This window comes from Colletes latitarsis, chromosome 11, assembly GCF_051014445.1.
Source record: "Colletes latitarsis isolate SP2378_abdomen chromosome 11, iyColLati1, whole genome shotgun sequence".
NCBI lineage: Eukaryota > Metazoa > Arthropoda > Insecta > Hymenoptera > Colletidae > Colletes > Colletes latitarsis.
In genome coordinates, this window is record NC_135144.1 from 4,544,431 (window position 1) to 4,564,072 (window position 19,642).

Below are 19,642 nucleotides of genomic sequence, written 5' to 3' on the forward strand. Positions count from 1 at the left end.
TTTTAGTCACTGTATTACAAAATAAATGCTGTGATCACGTCGAACGCTCGGATTTGCCTTTACAACTAACAAATCGTCGAGGTATATATAGAGCAGAGCTTCGCAAAAAATAACTCAATAATTTGATACACTGCTATTGTTGAGCGTACAAAAATATAAAATGACGTTCCATACGATATAATGACGATAAAAAAGTGCAGAGTGCATGAATGATAGTTTAAAGAATTATATATACATATATGATTAATTGTTTACTGCTTGTTTAGTGCGTAATAAGAATCACTTCTTTATGCATCCACTGATACTATTTTATGGCGTTAATACCCATTTAGAGTCGAATGATATATCTCATGCTTGGCCGACAGAACTTCCCTGGTCATATGATATACATATGTATAGATTGTAGTGTGAGAAAGAAAGAAATAACGTGTAGTTGATCATATATATTGTTTGCCAAAAAATATCGTACCAAAAAAGACATCGACAGCTCGTCATATTTGGTATGACCGCCACCCGATGTTTGTGCGCAACACACATAAAATATTGAAATACGCAAAATTGTAAGAGGCAAACATACTATGTGATGTATCAATGGATTCAGAAAAGAAATTGTGTTCTTTTTTGTTATTATGTAAATTGTGATTTCTTTTAAAATAATGTTATAAACAAATTTTTTGTTATAAATAAATTATTTTTTACAAAATTGATGACCAGAATTTATATTTGCATAAAAAACCATGAAACTTATTATTAAGTAAATTCAACGAAAACAAGGGTACTAGGTCGGCTATGAGGATGGATCTCAAAAGTTTAGATAATTCAGTTCATAATAACTCAATAATAGATGCAACAATAATTTATAAAATCATTTATAAGCATAAACGATATAGGTAAACAAAATAAATTAAACTTGTGACAATATTACGTTACAACATATGTTCAAACTGGAATCCATCTTCTACAGCACAGAACTTCACTCTCTATACTACACTTTTAGTTGTCACATCAATTAACACATTTCGATCTATGTTACTACATGAATGTATTATGCATTCCCGGAGTTAGACGTTATCAATTGGTCTTTCGTAAATAATGGATTGCAGATGTCCCAAGAGATAAAAATCTAAAGGGGATATATCTAGAGAACGCGATGGTCAGCGAATTGGACCACATGTTCCTATCCAACGATTTCCGAACTTAAAATTGAGATATTGACGAACTATGCGAGCTTTGTGGGTAGGGCATCCATCTTGTAAACACATGCTGTTTCTGATAATGAGCAGAATATTATCCAATAAGCCTGGGAGTTCTTCTCGCAAGAAGTTAAGATATCGCTGCCCTGTTAAACTACCTTCGATGAAATATGGTCTGATTAGATAGCTATGTAAAATTTCACACCAGATTTTCCATAGACCAATGATGTTGATTATGACGATTAAACATGCCGTTATTTGTAAAATATAATTCGTCGGTTCACAAAATTTTCATTAATATTTCAGGATCGTCTTCCAAAATAGTAGATAGTCACGCATAGAATGTCGATGTTCGGGTTCTATCAGTATCACGTAGTTGCTGGACTAACGTCATTTTGAATGGATGATACTTATACCTCTTTAAAATGACAAGTGGATTCTTTCAGCATTCTCGATTATTCTTTCGTTAATTATTAAATCTAGTAGATAGTCGTATTCACTTGGTATGCAACGGCTACGTACTTTTCTTACAGAATTAAAATAAAGTCTTCAGCACCTACGTCATCTAGACTGTGCAGCATTTTAACGGTTCGTATGGAATCTTTTGCCTTGATTCCCGTTGGTCCGATGTCTACTTGATTGATTTGTGCTTGTATCGTTGGTTGTCGTCTAAGTGTAGTTTCAGTGGATCTTCTTATGGGTACTTCTATTTCTGTCTCATCTTCAAAATTTTCTGGTTGACATTGACGAGCTGTGTTGTATCCTCCGAGGGGTGAACAGGCATCGTCCATTACTGGATCTCCTTCCTTCTTGAATCTTACATTCAAATGATCAGCCAGAACATTCGAAAAACTTGCGAATTGTTCTTGCATGTCCTTTATTGTTGTTTTAGTTTTTTCTTGCCGTTCTGACATCTTTTTCATTGCATTGGTTAGAGAAATTACTTTTACCTCAATTACTTTAATTACCTCATCCATATCATTTTGGTATCCCGCAAGTTCAACAATGGATCTTGGTGGAGATGCGGCACGAGAAGTTGGTTGAGTCGTTATTCTTAAATTGTATTATTCTTAGTTGTAGATCCTGTCGTTTACCGATGGGTATGGCACTTGCAGTCCCTTCTTTGGCACGATGTCCGTAGATTTGTGTGGAAGTCGATGAATTAACTGGCTCCTGGCAGGATCGCCAGAATGTCACGTCGAAAACGTTGATTGAATTAAAATAAACCAAGTTCAATGTTTCTCTTTTGCGAAAATATTTATGGTTTATTTATTCACTTGGTTGAAACCAAACATATGAAATAAGTGACTGTGAGGGCCAGTTTAAAATATTAACTTTTTGCACTCGGGGCTTTTTTCGCGCGGCGCATCAACAACTCGAGACGTTTCGCAACCTTTTTGACGCATTTCTTACCAGTAACTTAAAATCATTACACACACAAATTAATGTATAAAATTTTTATATTTTAACATTTTATATATCTTTACACCTTTATAAACATAATTTCTTAAATATTAGTCTCTGTAATTTTTCTGTGTATAATATTTCATGTAACAATTCCCAAGATGCATGTCCGGCTTGTCGGGGCAAGTATTACAATAATATGTCGTTTGATGCCTTTTTCCGGGTTTATTTCTCCGAAAACAGACTTTGCAGTCTTTCCTAACTCCTGTTAGAATATTGTGTAGCTTTCCATTCAAGCGGATATTTTCGGAATCCAATTAATTAGTGGACTAATGTTTTTAAATATCGCAAGTGATTAAGCGGCTGTTCGCTTCTCTGCTGCTTAGTGGCTTTATATAAAATATGAATTTATTGAACAAATTTCTAAACCCCAAAAAAACAGTTTACGCCACCGTTTTAGCGATTTTCTTAAGAAACAGTACGTTGAGGCACACTGATCTGCGCGATCGACACCGCCTATATGTTTGATATAATCTATTACTATGTTAAGTTTCTTGACGGTCACTTCTACTCCACCTCGTAAAATTCGTTTCACAGGCGTCATTCCTATATTGTTCCAGTTAGTCAAGCATGTGACAACCCTCTTGTCTTTCCATACTAAAACTAATGTATTTTTTTTCCGGTATGCTACTGTTGATTTTTTTCCGAATTTTGTTCTTTTTATTTGTTTTGGTATATGCTTTCTGTTTGTTAAGATAGTTCCTGTGAGGTGGCATTTAAATTTCAATAATTCTTCACCCAAGATATAGCTCGTATAATAACGATCAGAGAACATATGATATCCTTGAGCACCAAGTATTTTTTCCAGCAGCATTACATAAAGATGCAATGGTATTCTCGTTGATACCGGAAAGTCGGGCCTTATCAACTTGTCCGTTGTCAAACTTCCATAATAAGGAAGAATGCCAAAGATGTAACCGGTATTTGAGTCTGCCACCGTATAAACTCTAATACCCCATTTGGTTGGTTCCTTCGGATTGTAAGTAATAAAGGAGATCCGACTTTTGAACTTAATCGTAGATTCATCTACACAAATTTCTCTTCCCGGTGTAAAATACTTTAAAAATTTTAAATTTATATAATCAAGAAAACAGCCAACTAGCTGTAAGCGTGTTCGTGGTCCTGCATCTTGTCTTTGGATTGTCTTTAGATGAAACATCCAAAAAATCTGATTGAATCTATCTCTCGTGAATTTGTTTGAATAAAAAGGAATGTAGCTGATATCATTCCGTGACCAATATTCTTGTAAATTTGCCAACGGCATTGTCCCCTTTATTATAACACCAATAAATGCCCACATTTCTTCGATAGTTACATTCCGTCAATTTCGCCATATCGAGTACGGTGATAATGACTTTCCTTCTAACTTTTTTGTAGCATAATTATTAGTTTCAATAACTATTTCATTCACCAGTTCATTAGTAACAAAGAGTTTAAAAAAATCCAATGGTTCTTTCTTATCTGGTGGTATGTGAGGTCCTGTAGTAGTGTCGCCGGCTATGAATGGTATTCTTGACGGTATTTCTTCAGATTCAGTGTAACTAATCCATTCAGAACTGTCCGATTGTGAGTCTTCTGTAATATCAGTATCGTTGTCACATTCACTGTCTATTCCTCTGATCTTTCGCGTTCTTACACCTCTTACTTCGTCATTATCGTCACTACTGCTGTTATTCTCTGTATCGTCAAGCTCTCTGTGTAGAGACGTAATTTCCTCGTTAAACACCGTGAAATCGAACTCATCTTCACTTAAACTGATTTCAGTATTACGTTCCATATTTTTAGGTATCAAAAACTTTAACTTTAGTAGTCTCTCTGTCATGACTGTCAGGTTCGAACAAATGCCGAAAATTCAGTCCGGTTCGTGGTTGCGGACTAATTTCAGATAAGAAAGTCTTATCTCCATTTGAAGGGGTGTCATTTTACACTTTATAAGATTATACAGAAAGAGCGTAGGAACCCACATCGAAGAAACTAAACGTAAACCGTTACTGCCGCGCATTGAGTTACCGCAGCAAACCAAGTAGTGAGCGAGAGTCAGCTCTCCAGTTGCGGCATCAAACCACATGGTGAGTGAGAGTCACCTCTCGAGTGCAAATGGTTAATACCGTTTTCTCTTTTCCACTCGGTGCAAAGACGGCTACGGTGTTACGGATCATTATCCTCTTGCAACATCCACGAAGCATTATTTTCACCAAACCACATTCTAGTGGATTTCATTAAGCATTTGTCATAAATTTTTAGCATCCTTTGAGCATTCAAATTTTCAGTGAAGAGGAACAAATTTCCAAAACCAAGGGAACAAAAGCATCTCTAAGTATGAACCATCTTTTCAGCGGTCAAGTTTCGACTGGTCGATCAGAGAGCAGCCATACTCATAGTTCGATTACGTCAACTCCGCGTACTCCTTTCCCCCGGAACTCGAGAAGACTTTCGATTAAACGACCAAAGATGGCAATGACGTCTTGACGTTCATTCATATTAAAATCTGTTGTTACATTAGAATCGCTATTATCATTATCGTCCGTATTGTCGTATTTGATATCTGTTTCATTTGTTTTAATAAAATTAATTCCTCTCTGTTGACGCACGATGCGTCGCCATTAATTGCTCGGTAAGAAGTGTCTTTTTCCCGTCTCGCCCAAGTCGCCATGCAGCCCTCTTGACGAAGGCCTTTCAAGGGCCTTCGGGGGTGGTTTATGGCGGGGCCTGGCGCTCGTCGCTGGGGTCCGCTTGCCTGCGCGACGCCTTACCTCTTGTCGTGCCTCATGTGTAGGGGAAAAGTGTCGGAATTTCCAACAGCAACGTACATAAAAGTTCTTTACCCGTTTCGGTTTGTACTTGAAACAATTCCATCTACATATCATTTTAGTAAAATGAGCAATATCTATTTTAATTATACTTTTTGGTTTTAATGTGGTATTATTAGTTTCTAAATAATTTATACAATTATCAACGTATCTTGATACGTCTGCATTGTTAAAAGCCAATACTACGGCATTGAGTAATGCAAAAGAATAATCTATTATGATGTGGGAAGGAAGTTGAACCAGACTTGATCGGAGTCACTTTTTCAAGAAAAATGTAATAATATTCGTATCATGGCTTTCTAAAATCATTTGAAATACCGAAAAACCATCTGATTTCCTTATTTTTCTAACAACTGACCCTGTAGCATCGATACATAAATGCCTACCTTTATATGATTTTTGTTTCATAATTTTTTTATAGACATAGATAAACCTGCTCCGAACTCTAGTATGTAGGATGTAGGATGGTTTTCCAAAAAAGGCTTTATTCGTAACAGTGACCTCCAAGGAGTCCGGGCTAAGACTAACCGTCTTCTCTCCGTTCTCTCTAAAATACCCATTCACACACACACTCATACATACGCAACCCGGTGCCCGGTAGCGGTACCGATTGTCGGCACCGCTGCCGATTCTCCGAAGGCGACACGTATAATTGCCCACAAGTACATTATAAATATTGTAAGGGAGGGTTACGTTTCCTGGAGAAGACGGCGAGGAAAACGGGAACGGATTGGGAGAGGATGGTGGTAAGGGGCAGATGGGGAAGGTGTGGGTGCTTAGAGAGACACTGGCAGCTTGGTGGATGCAGGAGTCAGCCCGGAGGTGGACTCGTGTTTATTTAGCTTCTTGTACAAAGGTCCGACGTCGGAGGTTGTTAGACTTTGGCCCAGTGCGCGGGGCATTGAGTAGTCCTTCCGGAACGGTGGTGGGTCGCTCTCCTGCAGTTTGGCACATCCGCGTAGGAGCCGGCACTGAGGAGCTTTCCCGAGCGAGTATACCCGACTGTTAGCCGATAGGTTTTCCAGCAGTTTGGCACGTCCGCGTAGGAGCCGGCACTATGGAGCTTCTCTGACTTAGTCGGATAGAGACTGTCGAACATGGGCCTGAGGGCCCGTATTTATACTCGGGGTAGCGCGCTAGCGCTGACCTGGGCCGCCGCTGATTGGTCGCGACCCTTTCTATTTTTAACGTTACCTGAGTATTTTGGCGAGAGATACGTCGGTGTTTTATCCTAGTTAAAACTAAGGGCGCGGGGTATTGGCGAAAGTCGCGTCGTCGTTCTTATATCTATTATGTCGCGTTACAATATATCATTTACCCCAATTTGTTTCACTGCTCTCATAATTTCTAAATTTTCTTCTTTCATTTTTAATAAATTGTATAACAGGTCAGGCAGTCTATCGGCTCCTAATTCTTTATCTCCTTCTAACTGTTCCCTAACCCAGGCATATGCGCTTTTTCCTTGAAGTTCTTTAACTATATTTCGACATGTAGCACCGCGTAATTGTCTTTTTCTACTATGAGTAATGTCTTTTGTACCACATGTGGAAATGTGTAACAACAATTCATTATTGATTGATCCGTTAATATTATAACTATTTAAATTATTGCCACAATCGGTGCATTTAGCAGTTAATTTCAAAAATAAGTCATTCGTTATGGGATTAACTTGAGATGATATGTACGTAAGTAATATGTTGATATAATATTTATTAATACGTACTTATCGTGTAATCGCTAAAACAGCTCGATTGGGAATGGGCCCGTAGAACAAAAGTTGTTGCGTGCGCTGCTTTCGTAACGCATGGGCCATCTATTGCAAATGCATGGCAAACTCCATCATCGTTTTTATTTGAATTACATTTAGCCGATTTAAATGCGAAACAACATGGAAGCTTTAACGTTTTTCATATTTCCCGATTTATTACATTGACCCAACTGTCTTTTAACACTAAATATTTACGGTTTTTATACAAAACATCTTCAGATGCGATTTTTGTCCATTCATCCTTTGTGATCGTTACCGTGATACGTAGCGGAGGCATGCCATTATCCAAATCGGCGGTAGACCAATTGGATTCATTTATAATTATACTGTTTCTAAAACTATCACTTTTATCAACAGTATTCACAACCCACAAAACTTTTAAAAAATCTAGAATACCGGATCTGTTTTGTGATATACAGGGTGCGGCGCTAAAATCCAGACAAATGAAAGATTATTTTCAAACATAATTTCTGTTGCAAAAACGGAAAAGTTTACAAATTTTTTTTACTATTGGGAGTGCAAATTAGTTCGGTCCGTTTTCTTATGGTCAAAAATGCATTTATTTCAGAACAAAATAAATGAACAGATCAATCAAAATATTGTCTATCGCTGGCTACTACTTTTTCCCACCTCTCAGTCACAATTCGATGTAAAAAACCTTTTCTTTGTTGCCTTTGAATCAGCTGCTCGCAAGCGAAAAATCGCCTTTCAACGTCTCTCTGTTTCAGTTCATGACACCCAATTGCCTTGCTTGTGAATCATTCCCATGGATTTCAATCGAACGGAAACTGTTTGTTGCGTAACTCCCAATGATTCTGCAAGCTCTTCTTGCGTTTGACTCGGATCTTCATCGAGTAATGCTTCCAATTCTGTGTCTTCGAATTTTTTTAGCTGTCCAGAGCGAGGCTTGTCTTCAACGCTGAAATCGCCATTCTTGAAACGTCGAAACCATTCCCTAAATAATTCATCAGTTGGAGCATTGTCGCCATAAACTTCGACAAGCATTCTATGCGCTTCAGCTGCACTTTTCTTCCAATTAAAGCAGAAAACTAAAACCTCCCGCAAATGCTGCTTAGTTGACACAAAATTTGACATATTCAACACAGTAAAAAACGAAAAATTTGTACGAAACTCAAAGTGATATACACTGAATATTGTTGATAGATGTCTAAGCTCTCTGAAACAATTGAAGTCAAACGTCACTATGAAACAATCATAACAGCCAGAGCCATCTTTTCAAAACGGACCGAACTAATTTGTACTCCCAATAAGTTAAATCCTTTAAATTCAAGTGTCCGAAATGTTCGTGCGACAGTTTTAGGTTTGAATTTCCTTCCTAACATCTCACACTTCTAGCGTACTCTGTACATTCTTATATGTAATATAAATTGCCAACTCTATTTGCTTTGGTAAAGATTTCTACATTATTCCTTTCTGTAATCTGTGCTATCGATGCTAAATTTACTCTTAAATCAGACACATATAAAGCATCCTGAAATTCTATATTTTTAATATTATTATCTAGATTTGTTTGAATTTGTACATTTCCTTTGGTTTCAACATTTGCTGACATGTGACTAGCTAAATTCAATTTTTTATGTTTTGATGGGTACAACGCAACAAATTTTCCTTTATCTTTGCATAAATGTTTGGTACAACCACTATCCAAGCACCAATTATTGTGTTCTGAATCCATCGCAATTGCACATGCTTGTTCCATCTCTACGTGGCTTACATAAAACATCTCTTGTACCGAACTTGCGCTTGGTCTATTGGTAGCACCAACTTACCACATTGGAAACATTTCATGGACAATCTACTATTATTTATATTTGTGTCATGCCTGCTATTGTTGTATTTATTGTACTATCACCTTGTTCCCTTTCCTTGTTCGTTCTGATTAGCTGCCGTTGCACCAGGTTCGTCATTGTGTCTTTGTTTCCTGGTTTCAGATTCCTCTAAAATCTTTATCTTTAATGTCTCCAGATCTGGAAGCTCGTCCCGTAATTCAATCGCACGTCTGAAGTTTTCATATGTATCGGATAGACTACTCAGCAGCATTGCACTCTGCAAGTCTTTGTGAATCTCTATATCCATATTTCTAAGCTTATCTACCACTTCGATAAAGTTATTTATGTGTTCACGCACATCTGCACCATGTGCCATGCGGTGATTGGTGAGCTTTCTCAGTAAGGCAGTATTTTGCAGGTTTTTTTTGCTCGTTGAAAACGAGTGATATAAACTGAATATTATTGGTAGATGTCTAACCTCTGAAACCACCGAAATCAGCTGTCACTATGAAACATTCATAACAGCTAGAGTCATCCTTTGAAAACGGACCGAACTAATTTGTGCTCTCAATAAATTGTTTGTAAGATCATAAAGAACACATTCACTCAGTATCTTTCCCCCGCTTGAATGACTGCCTTCGTTCTCGGTCTGAAACGTTTGCAGGCCCGTTTTAATGCGTCACGGACCATATCGGCGAATGTCGCTTCAATAACGGCTCTCAGTGATGCGACATTTGGATGTCTGGATTTGTTAGTAATCCTTTCAACCACTTCTATGTTGTCATACATAGAACGATCCATACATAGAAGTCTAAAGAATTTAAACCTGGGCTATTGGGAGGCCAGAATTGTTTGGACTAAAACATATCGACGTTGTCGAACAACCAATTTTCAACCAAATGACTTGTGTGGACGGGCGCACCGTCCTGCTGGAAAGCATACGGCTTTTCAGACGACACAATTTCCATCCACGGCTTTACTACATTTGTCAGAATCATGTGTTAAAAAATCTGCATAGTTTCGACCATTTAATGTTCCTTCGATAAAGAATGGACCAATAATTCGGTGGTTGATGATACCGCACCACACATTTACACTCCATGGACGCTGGTTTTGAACTTGCCTCAGCTAATTTGGGTTTTCCGCAGACCAATAATGCATATTGTACTTATTTATTTGCCCGTTATTCGTGAATGTGGCTTGATCAGTAAATAACTCATAATTAAAAAAATATTGGTTATGGTACTGTACTTGATTCAATGCCCAGTTACAGAAGACACGTCGTTTTTCAAAATCGTTATCATCAAGTGCTTGATGTAACGAAACGTGGCATGGATGAAATTGGTTGCAATTCAAAATTCAAGTATTGCTTACAGTGTCTTCTATGTATTATAGTAGTTGGCAAAATCCTTTGTGGTCTCTGATTGTGGAGTGAATAAATATAGGCGATGGCTTACCTTGTGCAGTCTTAACAGTTACGGTTGGGGTTACTTGAGGCGGCGTGATGGTGGTATTGTTGTCGACATCAAAGATGTCCGACAAACTGGAGAACCTGTTGGTGACTGGGACCTCGGTTGTTGTTTTGGGCGCGGCTTGGTTTGTCTACGTTCCTGGTATTGGGGTGGCTGGTGTTTCTTTGGGGGTTTTCTTTTTCCTTGGGAGAAGGAAGCTTCGTGATCTGCATCTGTTGTAAGTGAGGTATCCATTGTGGTCGCCTTTGTGGTCTCTGCAACATTCTGTAAATGATGACCGTTTTCACCAATACACATTCAAGATGTTTACGCAAAGCCTCCTCTCTTCTCAGTGTTTCTTCATTGATTTGTGCGATCTGGTCTGTTATTGCAGCTTTCAGTTCTTCCGGTGTCCATGGCTTTCCTTCGCATACGTATGCTTTAAGGGGAAGTTACCATCGAGATGCATAAAAAATGCGTGATGTTTTGGACTGTTTAAATAAAAATAAAATAAATATTTTTGAATATAGATTTCAACGTAATATTCGTGAACAGATTCGTGAAATACCGTATCTGTAACTGCTTACAAACATAGTGTCATGTAAAATTTCAATCATAATATTTACACCATATTAACTTGATACAAACCAATATTCAAATACCAGTATACAAATAATGTATACTGCGTCAAGCTAATATCGGATAATATTAATAAAGAAAATTGAAATAGAAAATGAATGCGTGGCGTTATAAAATAAACTAACCCAGACCTAATTCATTATATTAGTTACTAGGTTGAATAGTTAGGTTTGGGTTAGGCCTGGGTTAGATTGTTTTATACTGGCCGCCGTTAGGCGGCCGGCTACTCGAATCGAGTTTTTAAGCACATCCGTTATACGCATCCATTGCCGGACGCCTCGATGTATCTATAGAAACAATAAACAATCGGCGATTCAATGCTTACACGCACGCTGCTACAGTCACGTACGTATAGACACAATTCATTGTAGTAGCAGCGATCTTTTTGACGAAAAATCTCGGAAACTAAGGCCGAGCGACGGTAACATGTATAAAGAAAAAATCTTCATAACAGTGACCTTGACAACATATTTCAAGGTCATCGAAATCGGTGAGGAATCGCTAAAGTAAATAATTACCTTTTTCCCTCTGAGTTTTGAGGATTTCTTTGATCTCTCTATATTCTTGATTGATACCTCGCACTGTATAATACGCAAGATCGCGTGGCGTTATTGCCATGCCGAGCGAAGCACATTTTGTTAAAGCTACACCAGAGGGTTTATTTTGCAGTAGATATTTATTAATTGTTAATACAATGTTCTAACAAGCACGTGTGCGTTGATCAAGGCCAAAAGCCACGAGATGATGTCGTCTCAAGCGGCAACACGACATCCAACATACAATAACTAACAGAACTGTCAACACGAAATATGGCGCGCGAATTAAACTCACTCTAACACATTTTGTTGCGAGTCCTTTGGCACGTGCTATGTAATTGCTCACCGATTCGGTTTGCTCCATCCGCAGGAATCTTAAATCGTTACTATCGTCTATTTTTTGATCTTCGGCCGCTCCTGCGTATGATTTCTTTATCTTTGCCTATAATGCTTGTGCGTCACTTTCTGTTGCGAATTGTAACGCTTGTTCGTCTGAGAGGTGTAGTCTTATGTACGCTACTGCTTCTTGATTTCTTGTATTCCACTCAGTTTTTACCTTTTCACTTTCCGTAACTGCTGGTTAGGTTCGCTCAATGCCTGATTTAGTTTTTTCAGATACAATATTGCTTCCATTTTCATTGCCCAGACTAAATAATTATTCCCAATCGATAATGGGACTGCCGGTAGCTTCTGATTCTCCATTTTTCGTATTTTATTCTATAACCTCGTTGCACTTGTTCTTCTTTATAACCGCGTTGCACATGCCCTATTCTATAACCACGTTTTTCGGCCGGAACCACGCTCTGCTACCATATTTGTTGTTTTGCTCTTAATGAGCCTATTAGCTCGCGGTAGTCTTGATTGTCCAATATTTTATTCGTACAAGAACTATTTGACATTTTTTCTGCATCATATTCTGTACGAGCAGCTTTTACCTCCGCTGGAGTCATTATCGGATTACAATGACTCATCCCATATCGAGTCAGAATGTCACTTATATAACCTTTCTGACTTACCATGACAAAGTCATGACACTGATTAATCTCCAAACCAAGGCAATACTTAGCCAGGCCCAAATATTTCAATTCAAATGTTTCGGCCAATTTGGATTTTACCTCGTCAACCCAGCCATCATTGGTAGATCATCTACATAGACGATCAGCAAAATTACATCATTATCACGCCTTGCGTGGTACATACACGGCTCCCCCTTTGTCGCTTGGAGACCAATGTGCCTTAATTTTTGAGAAATGGTTTCGTACCACTTTCTACCTGCCTGACGCAGCCCATATAAAGCTTTTCTCAATTTACATACATTTTCACCCCGCTTCAGCTGTCGTAACATCCGGTTTGATCGCTCCATTATCACATTTGAAGTATTCTTTTGTTTGCTTAATAACTGCATCATCTCTAGGAACATATCGGGTACTTCCATAAATACTTCTTCATCAAGCGATCCGTTTAAATATGCGGTGACTATATCAAACTGTCTGATCTTCATGCCCAAATGTGCAGACAATGCAAGTAAAAGTCGGACTGATTCCAGTCTGGCAACAGGAGAAAATGTCTGGTGATAATCCACACCATGTCTCTGATTATAACCCTTTGCCACTACTCTCGCCTTTCGTTTATCAATGCTTCCATCTGCATTATATTTATTTGTAAGCACTATACGGCTGCCTATAACATTTCGTGCTTCAGACCTTTTGACGATTTCTATAGTATCGTTCTTGACTAGACTTTCTACTTCCGACAATATTGCACGCTTCCAGTCTTCTTGTTCTGGCGAAGACATAGCTTCCTTCACCGAAAATTCAGCAACCCCAGTAAACGTTTCGTATTCGATATTTTGTGCCTGTTCATTTTCTGGATCAACCCCATCTTCTCCTACAAGCGCTGGTTTTGGCTGAAATAATTTTCTCGGTCTTCCACGATTTCCCGTGTGGATCAACCTGGGACGACCTCGTCCTCTGCAAACATTATTCCCGTTAATCTCTGCAGGTTCAATCGACGACCTTAGAGTGTCATCTGTAATCAACTCTGGAGAGGATACGGGTGACGGTGACCTCGGCTTCTCCATTTGAATGACAATATGTATTGAATTCTCGTTGGCACTTACTTCTCTTTCATTATGTTGGATAGTTCTAACATCTTTATCGCCCGTTAGACCAGTTTCTCGAAATTTCACATCACGTGCAACGATATGCTTTCTCTCATTCGGTAACCAAACTATATAGCCTTTTGTTACCCGCGAATAACCGACAAATATTCCTTTTACAGTCCTTTCAGCAAATTTGTCCTTCGTTGGATCCTTGTTGAGTACATATACTGGTACTCCAAACGTTCTCATATGAGACAGATTTGGTAGGATTCCGTGCCACTTCTCATATGGTGTTTTACCATTTATACTGCTTGATGGACACCTATTTCGAATATAACATGCGGTTGAAACTGCATCTGTCCAAAACATTCGTTGCATCCCTGACTGTAACAATAAACAACGCGCCATATCAATCAGCGTTCGATTCATTCGCTCAGCGATTCCGTTTTGCTGAGGAATCCGAGCCACAGATAATCTGCGTTCAATCCCAGCAGTTTCGAGTAACATGTCGAATTCACTATTGCAATATTCGCCGCCATTGTCAGATTGCACACATTTTATTTTTCTTCCCAGTTTATTTTCAGCTCTACTTTTGTATGCTTTAAAAGCCTCTAAGACACCAGCTTTTGTCCTAAGAAAATAAACTTCACACCATCGTGAGCTATCATCAATAAAGGTGACAAACCACCTTGTACCGTACACTCCTCGAGTTCGCATAGGACCAACTACATCTGTATGTACAATGCTTAACAGTTCGTTAGAAATCCTTCCACCTTTAGGAAACGGCGTAGAAGTTATCTTTCCACGTATGCAAATATCACAGGCCGATATTTCTTCAGTACTATTTATATTCAAACCCTTTGAATATTTCTTTAATTGCATCATATCCCTTGTATTTAAATGGCCTAAACGTCTGTACCATAACTTGGCTAATGAATCTGATTCTGCAATATTAACAGAGTTTACATTTTCTTTAATATAATACAAGTCACCTGTACGTTCTGCTTTCAAAATTATTCGGCCAGATTGGTTTTTCACTATTGCAGATTCCTTTGCAAATGTGACTGAATGTCCTTTGTTTGTGATCTTCGCTACTGATACCAGGTTTGACCGAAGATCCGGTACGTACAGAGTATTAACATTTTATTATTGTACTTCTCTGTCGTTCTGTCCTTGTGTTCCTCTCAAGTTGATTTCTATTTTTCCAATTATTATTTTGATAAGGTAGATTATACTTTGACCTGTGTCCCTTGTCCGCTGCAAATGCTCCAGGAGAATCAACGACACTTGACTTGCACCTCGCTTCACTTTCTTCAATAATTTTTACTTTCAATATATCTGGACTAGGTAACTCGTCACGAGACTCCATTGTACATCGAAAATTCTCAAAGCTGCTTGGTAAGCTATATAATAAAAGAATAGCAGTCATATCTGCCTGTATTGTTATATCCATGGCAGCTAGTTTATCAATTGCGTCGAAAAACTTGTTTAGGTGATTTCGAATATCATCACCCTCTGACATTCTGGACAATGCCAGTTGTTTAAGGAATACAGCTTTTCTCGCTGGTCCCTTGGATGCATATACATCCTCGAGTTTCCTCCATACAGCATATGAGGTATCACAGCCTCGAATTTGTTGCAACTCTTTTGGATGTATTAATAATGTTATTTCAGCGCGAGCCTTACGATCGTACTTCATCCATTTTTGCCTCGCGTCCATATCATCCAAGCCCGGCACTGGTATTTCTCCACTAACGTATTCCCATAATTCACCTTTTACTAGTACTGCTAATTTTGTATTATGGATGGTTGACAAAAGACCAACATTTTTCTTGTCTACCCATTTCATAACCATTATCTTATTATTTCTAAATGCCAATGCTCCTCCTTTTTGTAATTTTTTACTCCGTAATTCTAACGGAATGCTTGTCCTTTGTAAACGAAGTGTTCCGTAAATGCCAGTATTTCATTCCATAAGAAATCATGCCAGTTCTACTGACGTGTAAAAATTGTCTGTTGTTACATAGTATTCTTTTCCTAATAGTGGTTTAATCAAAGATAAAACTATCTGCGTAGATACTGGTATGTCTGCTTAGTTTTGGGAGTCTGCGATGGCTTCTTGCTTTAGATTAGCGGTTGCACTGGTGAAGGTTGCACTGTAGGCTGCACAGGTCTTTCCTGTCCTCCGATCTTTTTCATGGTCATAACTTTGGCTTGGCCCACTTGTTTTAAGGTGGGAAAATGTTCAGTGGATAGGGCGGGGCTGCTGAAAGTTTCGGTCCGACTAGACCCAGATTTCTTGATGGGTTTAACCGCTTCCATGATACTGATGTTTGATATTAATATCCGTTTGCTGTTTGTATTCAGGACAGGAATAGCTCAAGGTAAAGTGTTTCTCTCTGCAGTGCAGGCAGATGGGGGAGTCTTTGTGTGGGCACTTTTCTCTGTTGTGATCCAATTAGCCACAGCAGCGACACCTTTTCTGTCTTCTACAAAGTTTGACGGTGTGCTCATACTTTCGACAGTTCAAACATGCTTCAACTGGCTCAATAAACACATCGACTTTTATATTGTACAGAGAGTAGATTTTTATATAATCTGGCAATGTAGTGCCTTCAAGTTTAAAACTGCCTATCTCACTGGACAGTCATTCCAGCTGCCCTGTGATCTCGTTACGTCATTTTTTGTTGAATCGTCTCGCGTATTTTATAGGGCAAGGGGAATCAGAAAGGACTATTAAGTCCTGAACATCCAGGTCGAAGCTATAATAACTTTTAATAACTCCTTTCCTTTCGGTTCTGAATCTCCGAATGTAAGTTTTAAAATCCTGGTTTTTGAAAAGGTTTGATAAAACAAAATTATTTACAGCAGTGCCATTGGTAAATTTGATTTCAGCCTTTGCATCTGTTTTGCATTCTTTGAGCCTTTTGGCTACTAGGATTGGGTTTAGTTGGTGATTTTTGTTATTTGGGCCTGAGGTGAGTTCAAGGGAGACATACGCTGATCCTTTGTGTCCGGTCGGATAGAGGTTAGGTTTCCGGGTCTAGCGTATTCTGCGCTGCTTCACACAGAACTGCGTATCTTCCATTTGCTTTCTTGTATCTATAATTTTCATATACAAAAACCGGCGCTTCATCAAACTGATTCGAAAGGTCAAAAACAAAGATCGGAGAACCAAAATGGTTCACTATCGCACGTGCAATTCTATTCTGGATGAGAAGTGAAGCACGAACAAACTCACCAGATTTTCGACTTAACTCATTTCCACAGGGTAACGCTGACGTCTCAACACCACTAGCTCCACTAGTGGTACTGGTCATAGATTCATCCGAAGATATTATGGTAGCGATGGCTTTAGATTCCTTGCGTATAGACAATCGGGTTCTAGGCATCTTTTCATTAGCACTTAGCACCAACGACAAAAAGCCACGTAATGCAGCAAACGAGAGTTAACAGAGTGTAAATCATAATGGTGCAATCTTAGATTCTTTTTTACTAGAGGTTAGGTTTTCTAATAAGCTTGTTTGATTCGGTTTCTTGGAGAAGTTGATGGTGTTACCAGTATTTACTGAAACAGCATCTAGCTTCCTTTTCAGTTTGGGATCGGACGTTGTATAGGCGGGGTAGGTGTCTACCACCATTTGGGTGCTGTCGTACGCCATAATGGCGTCGCTCACGTCGAGGACCTGAGGGGGCCCACAGCACCGAGGCTGGGTATTAATTTATAATTGTCACTATCATCTTTTTTAACAGTACACATACACCGAAAGAGCACAGCCATAGATTGTTAGCTAACACACGGATAAATTAAGCGCAGATCGCAAGTAACGCACCAAAAATGATTCACGCACCCACGCTCCGATGCACACCTTCCCTGCCTCCGAATAAATCCCAGTTAATGGCTGTACGCGCACTTGCTTGAAGCGCCATTTGGTATTGATGGTAGCACAGTATTTCTCAACAAACTTAAACGTTCTGCCATAGATGGCGGTGTACACGTACGAACAGACGGACATTCTTTTTTATTATAAAAATAAGCTTTAAATTAAATTTTTATATAGACGGGCATATATAATGTCAAGTTAATATACATTACGCCTAAAACGATGTGAAACTATGTATATGAACAAAAAAAAATAAAAATTACGGACGCAATGTCTGAAAGTAGAAATTAACAATGTTTTGTAATAACGGGAATAGAAATTATTCTCTGACATATTTTGGCATTTTGCCGTTGAAAGCAAAGCTTTTATAAATAAATCAAATTGATTAGCAAAGATGGTAGATTAAAAATATGATATCTGTAATAATTAACACTTGTTAGATCTGAAATGTACCAAGTCGATTTTGCAAAGTTCTATTGCACTTAGACATATAAATACATTTTTATACACTAGATCTATGGGTTCAGTGACTAAGCCTAAGATCTCCATTTTTGTTCTATAAATACAATACTCCTAAATGGTAATTATTTGATTCGCTATTAATAACTATTTACCAAAATAATAATAATTAATATTAGGAATTATGTATAATTATTCACAGTACATTATAAAGATAATACAGATAAATTAAGTTATGCTTAATTCTTGTATCGCAAAAATATTGAAACATTAAACAAATCTTACTAATTTTACATCAATTGTACATATGTACACTACAATTTTGTATATATATTTGTATATTTAATATGAATTTATTATTTGTTTAATGTTCGAGCATTTTAAAGATGCAAGAATTAAGCCCCAAGTCATCCTAAAACTGGTCTGACCGATTGTAAAGTTCGAAATATAAACTTACGAAATGCGCATTTATAATTTATAAGTTTAGTTCTCTTTTGTTTTATTAAATTCTATCTTTCTCTTGCGTTTGTCATTTACTTATATTTATTTGAATTTGCCATTGCAATATGGAAGTTGTGGAGTCAACGTATGTTTGAAAGCGATGTACATATACTATCCTTAACTTTACCCGTGTACTTCCGTTGGCGATATGTTAAGCACCACATGTACAAGTTCTGTAATAAAATGTTTCTTTCAAGTATTAAATAAGTCTATCTTTTACAATCCTTTTGAAAGTATATCCAATCCTAATAGATTGAAGCTCCACTGTAATCAGGTTAGAACGTAACAAAGACAATAGATCAATCTTATGAATGTTATTATGGGATTTAGTGTTGCACGAACTGAAGTATCGACTTCGTAAGAAATTGATAGTTATAGAAGACATCTCCGTTCGAATGAGCAGTGTCACCAATACCCATTTAATCATTAGAATTGATAAAGTTAGCAAACGTAGAAAAATCCATCTTGTATAATGTACAGGGTTGTTATTATTAACAATTTACATAACACGTATTGTTAAGCATTACTATAGCTATTGTCTAATGTAAATTATAAATTATTGGAAACAATAGAAATAATAATACGGACAATCTTCGAAAAATAAATGTTTTAGGCAAAATGATATCTGTCAGTAACGTTTACATGATACGTATTATTTAGCATTATTGTAACTATTGTCTATTTTCTTGGATTGTACAGGTCACTGAGATCTAATTTTGATTGCTTCCAAAATAATTAAATTCTCCCAATATTTAATTTTAATTCTAAACACCAAGAGTGCTAAATTCGAATTCCAATATTAACCGATAACGATAGTAATCGACTGTCGATTATTAATACGGTAAGATAAGCATGTAACGAGCACACATGAGGTATTCATTTTATGTCTCAGTTCCTTTTGTGTTCCACTCTATATCCTGTTGGTAACGTTGCGAGTGACACCAAAATGGTAATGGTGCTCTAAAGCTCCAGAAAAGTGGGACAAAAAGATACATAGCATATACTTTCGGGTTGTGTATAAGACATAGTACACCGCGTCAATATTT

At 37.8% G+C, this 19,642-nt stretch overlaps 1 protein-coding gene across 1 annotated transcript; it reads right to left on the bottom strand.

Moving 5' to 3' along the window:
• Positions 1–8,607: 8,607 nt before the first annotated feature.
• LOC143348227 (uncharacterized) lies at positions 8,608–9,401 on the bottom strand. Its single transcript, XM_076778226.1, has 2 exons — positions 9,109–9,401; positions 8,608–9,004 (listed from the first exon to the last, which is right to left on the bottom strand). Exons 1-2 carry the CDS (start codon positions 9,399–9,401, stop codon positions 8,608–8,610), a joined length of 690 nt encoding a protein of 229 aa, XP_076634341.1.
• Positions 9,402–19,642: the final 10,241 nt, after the last annotated feature.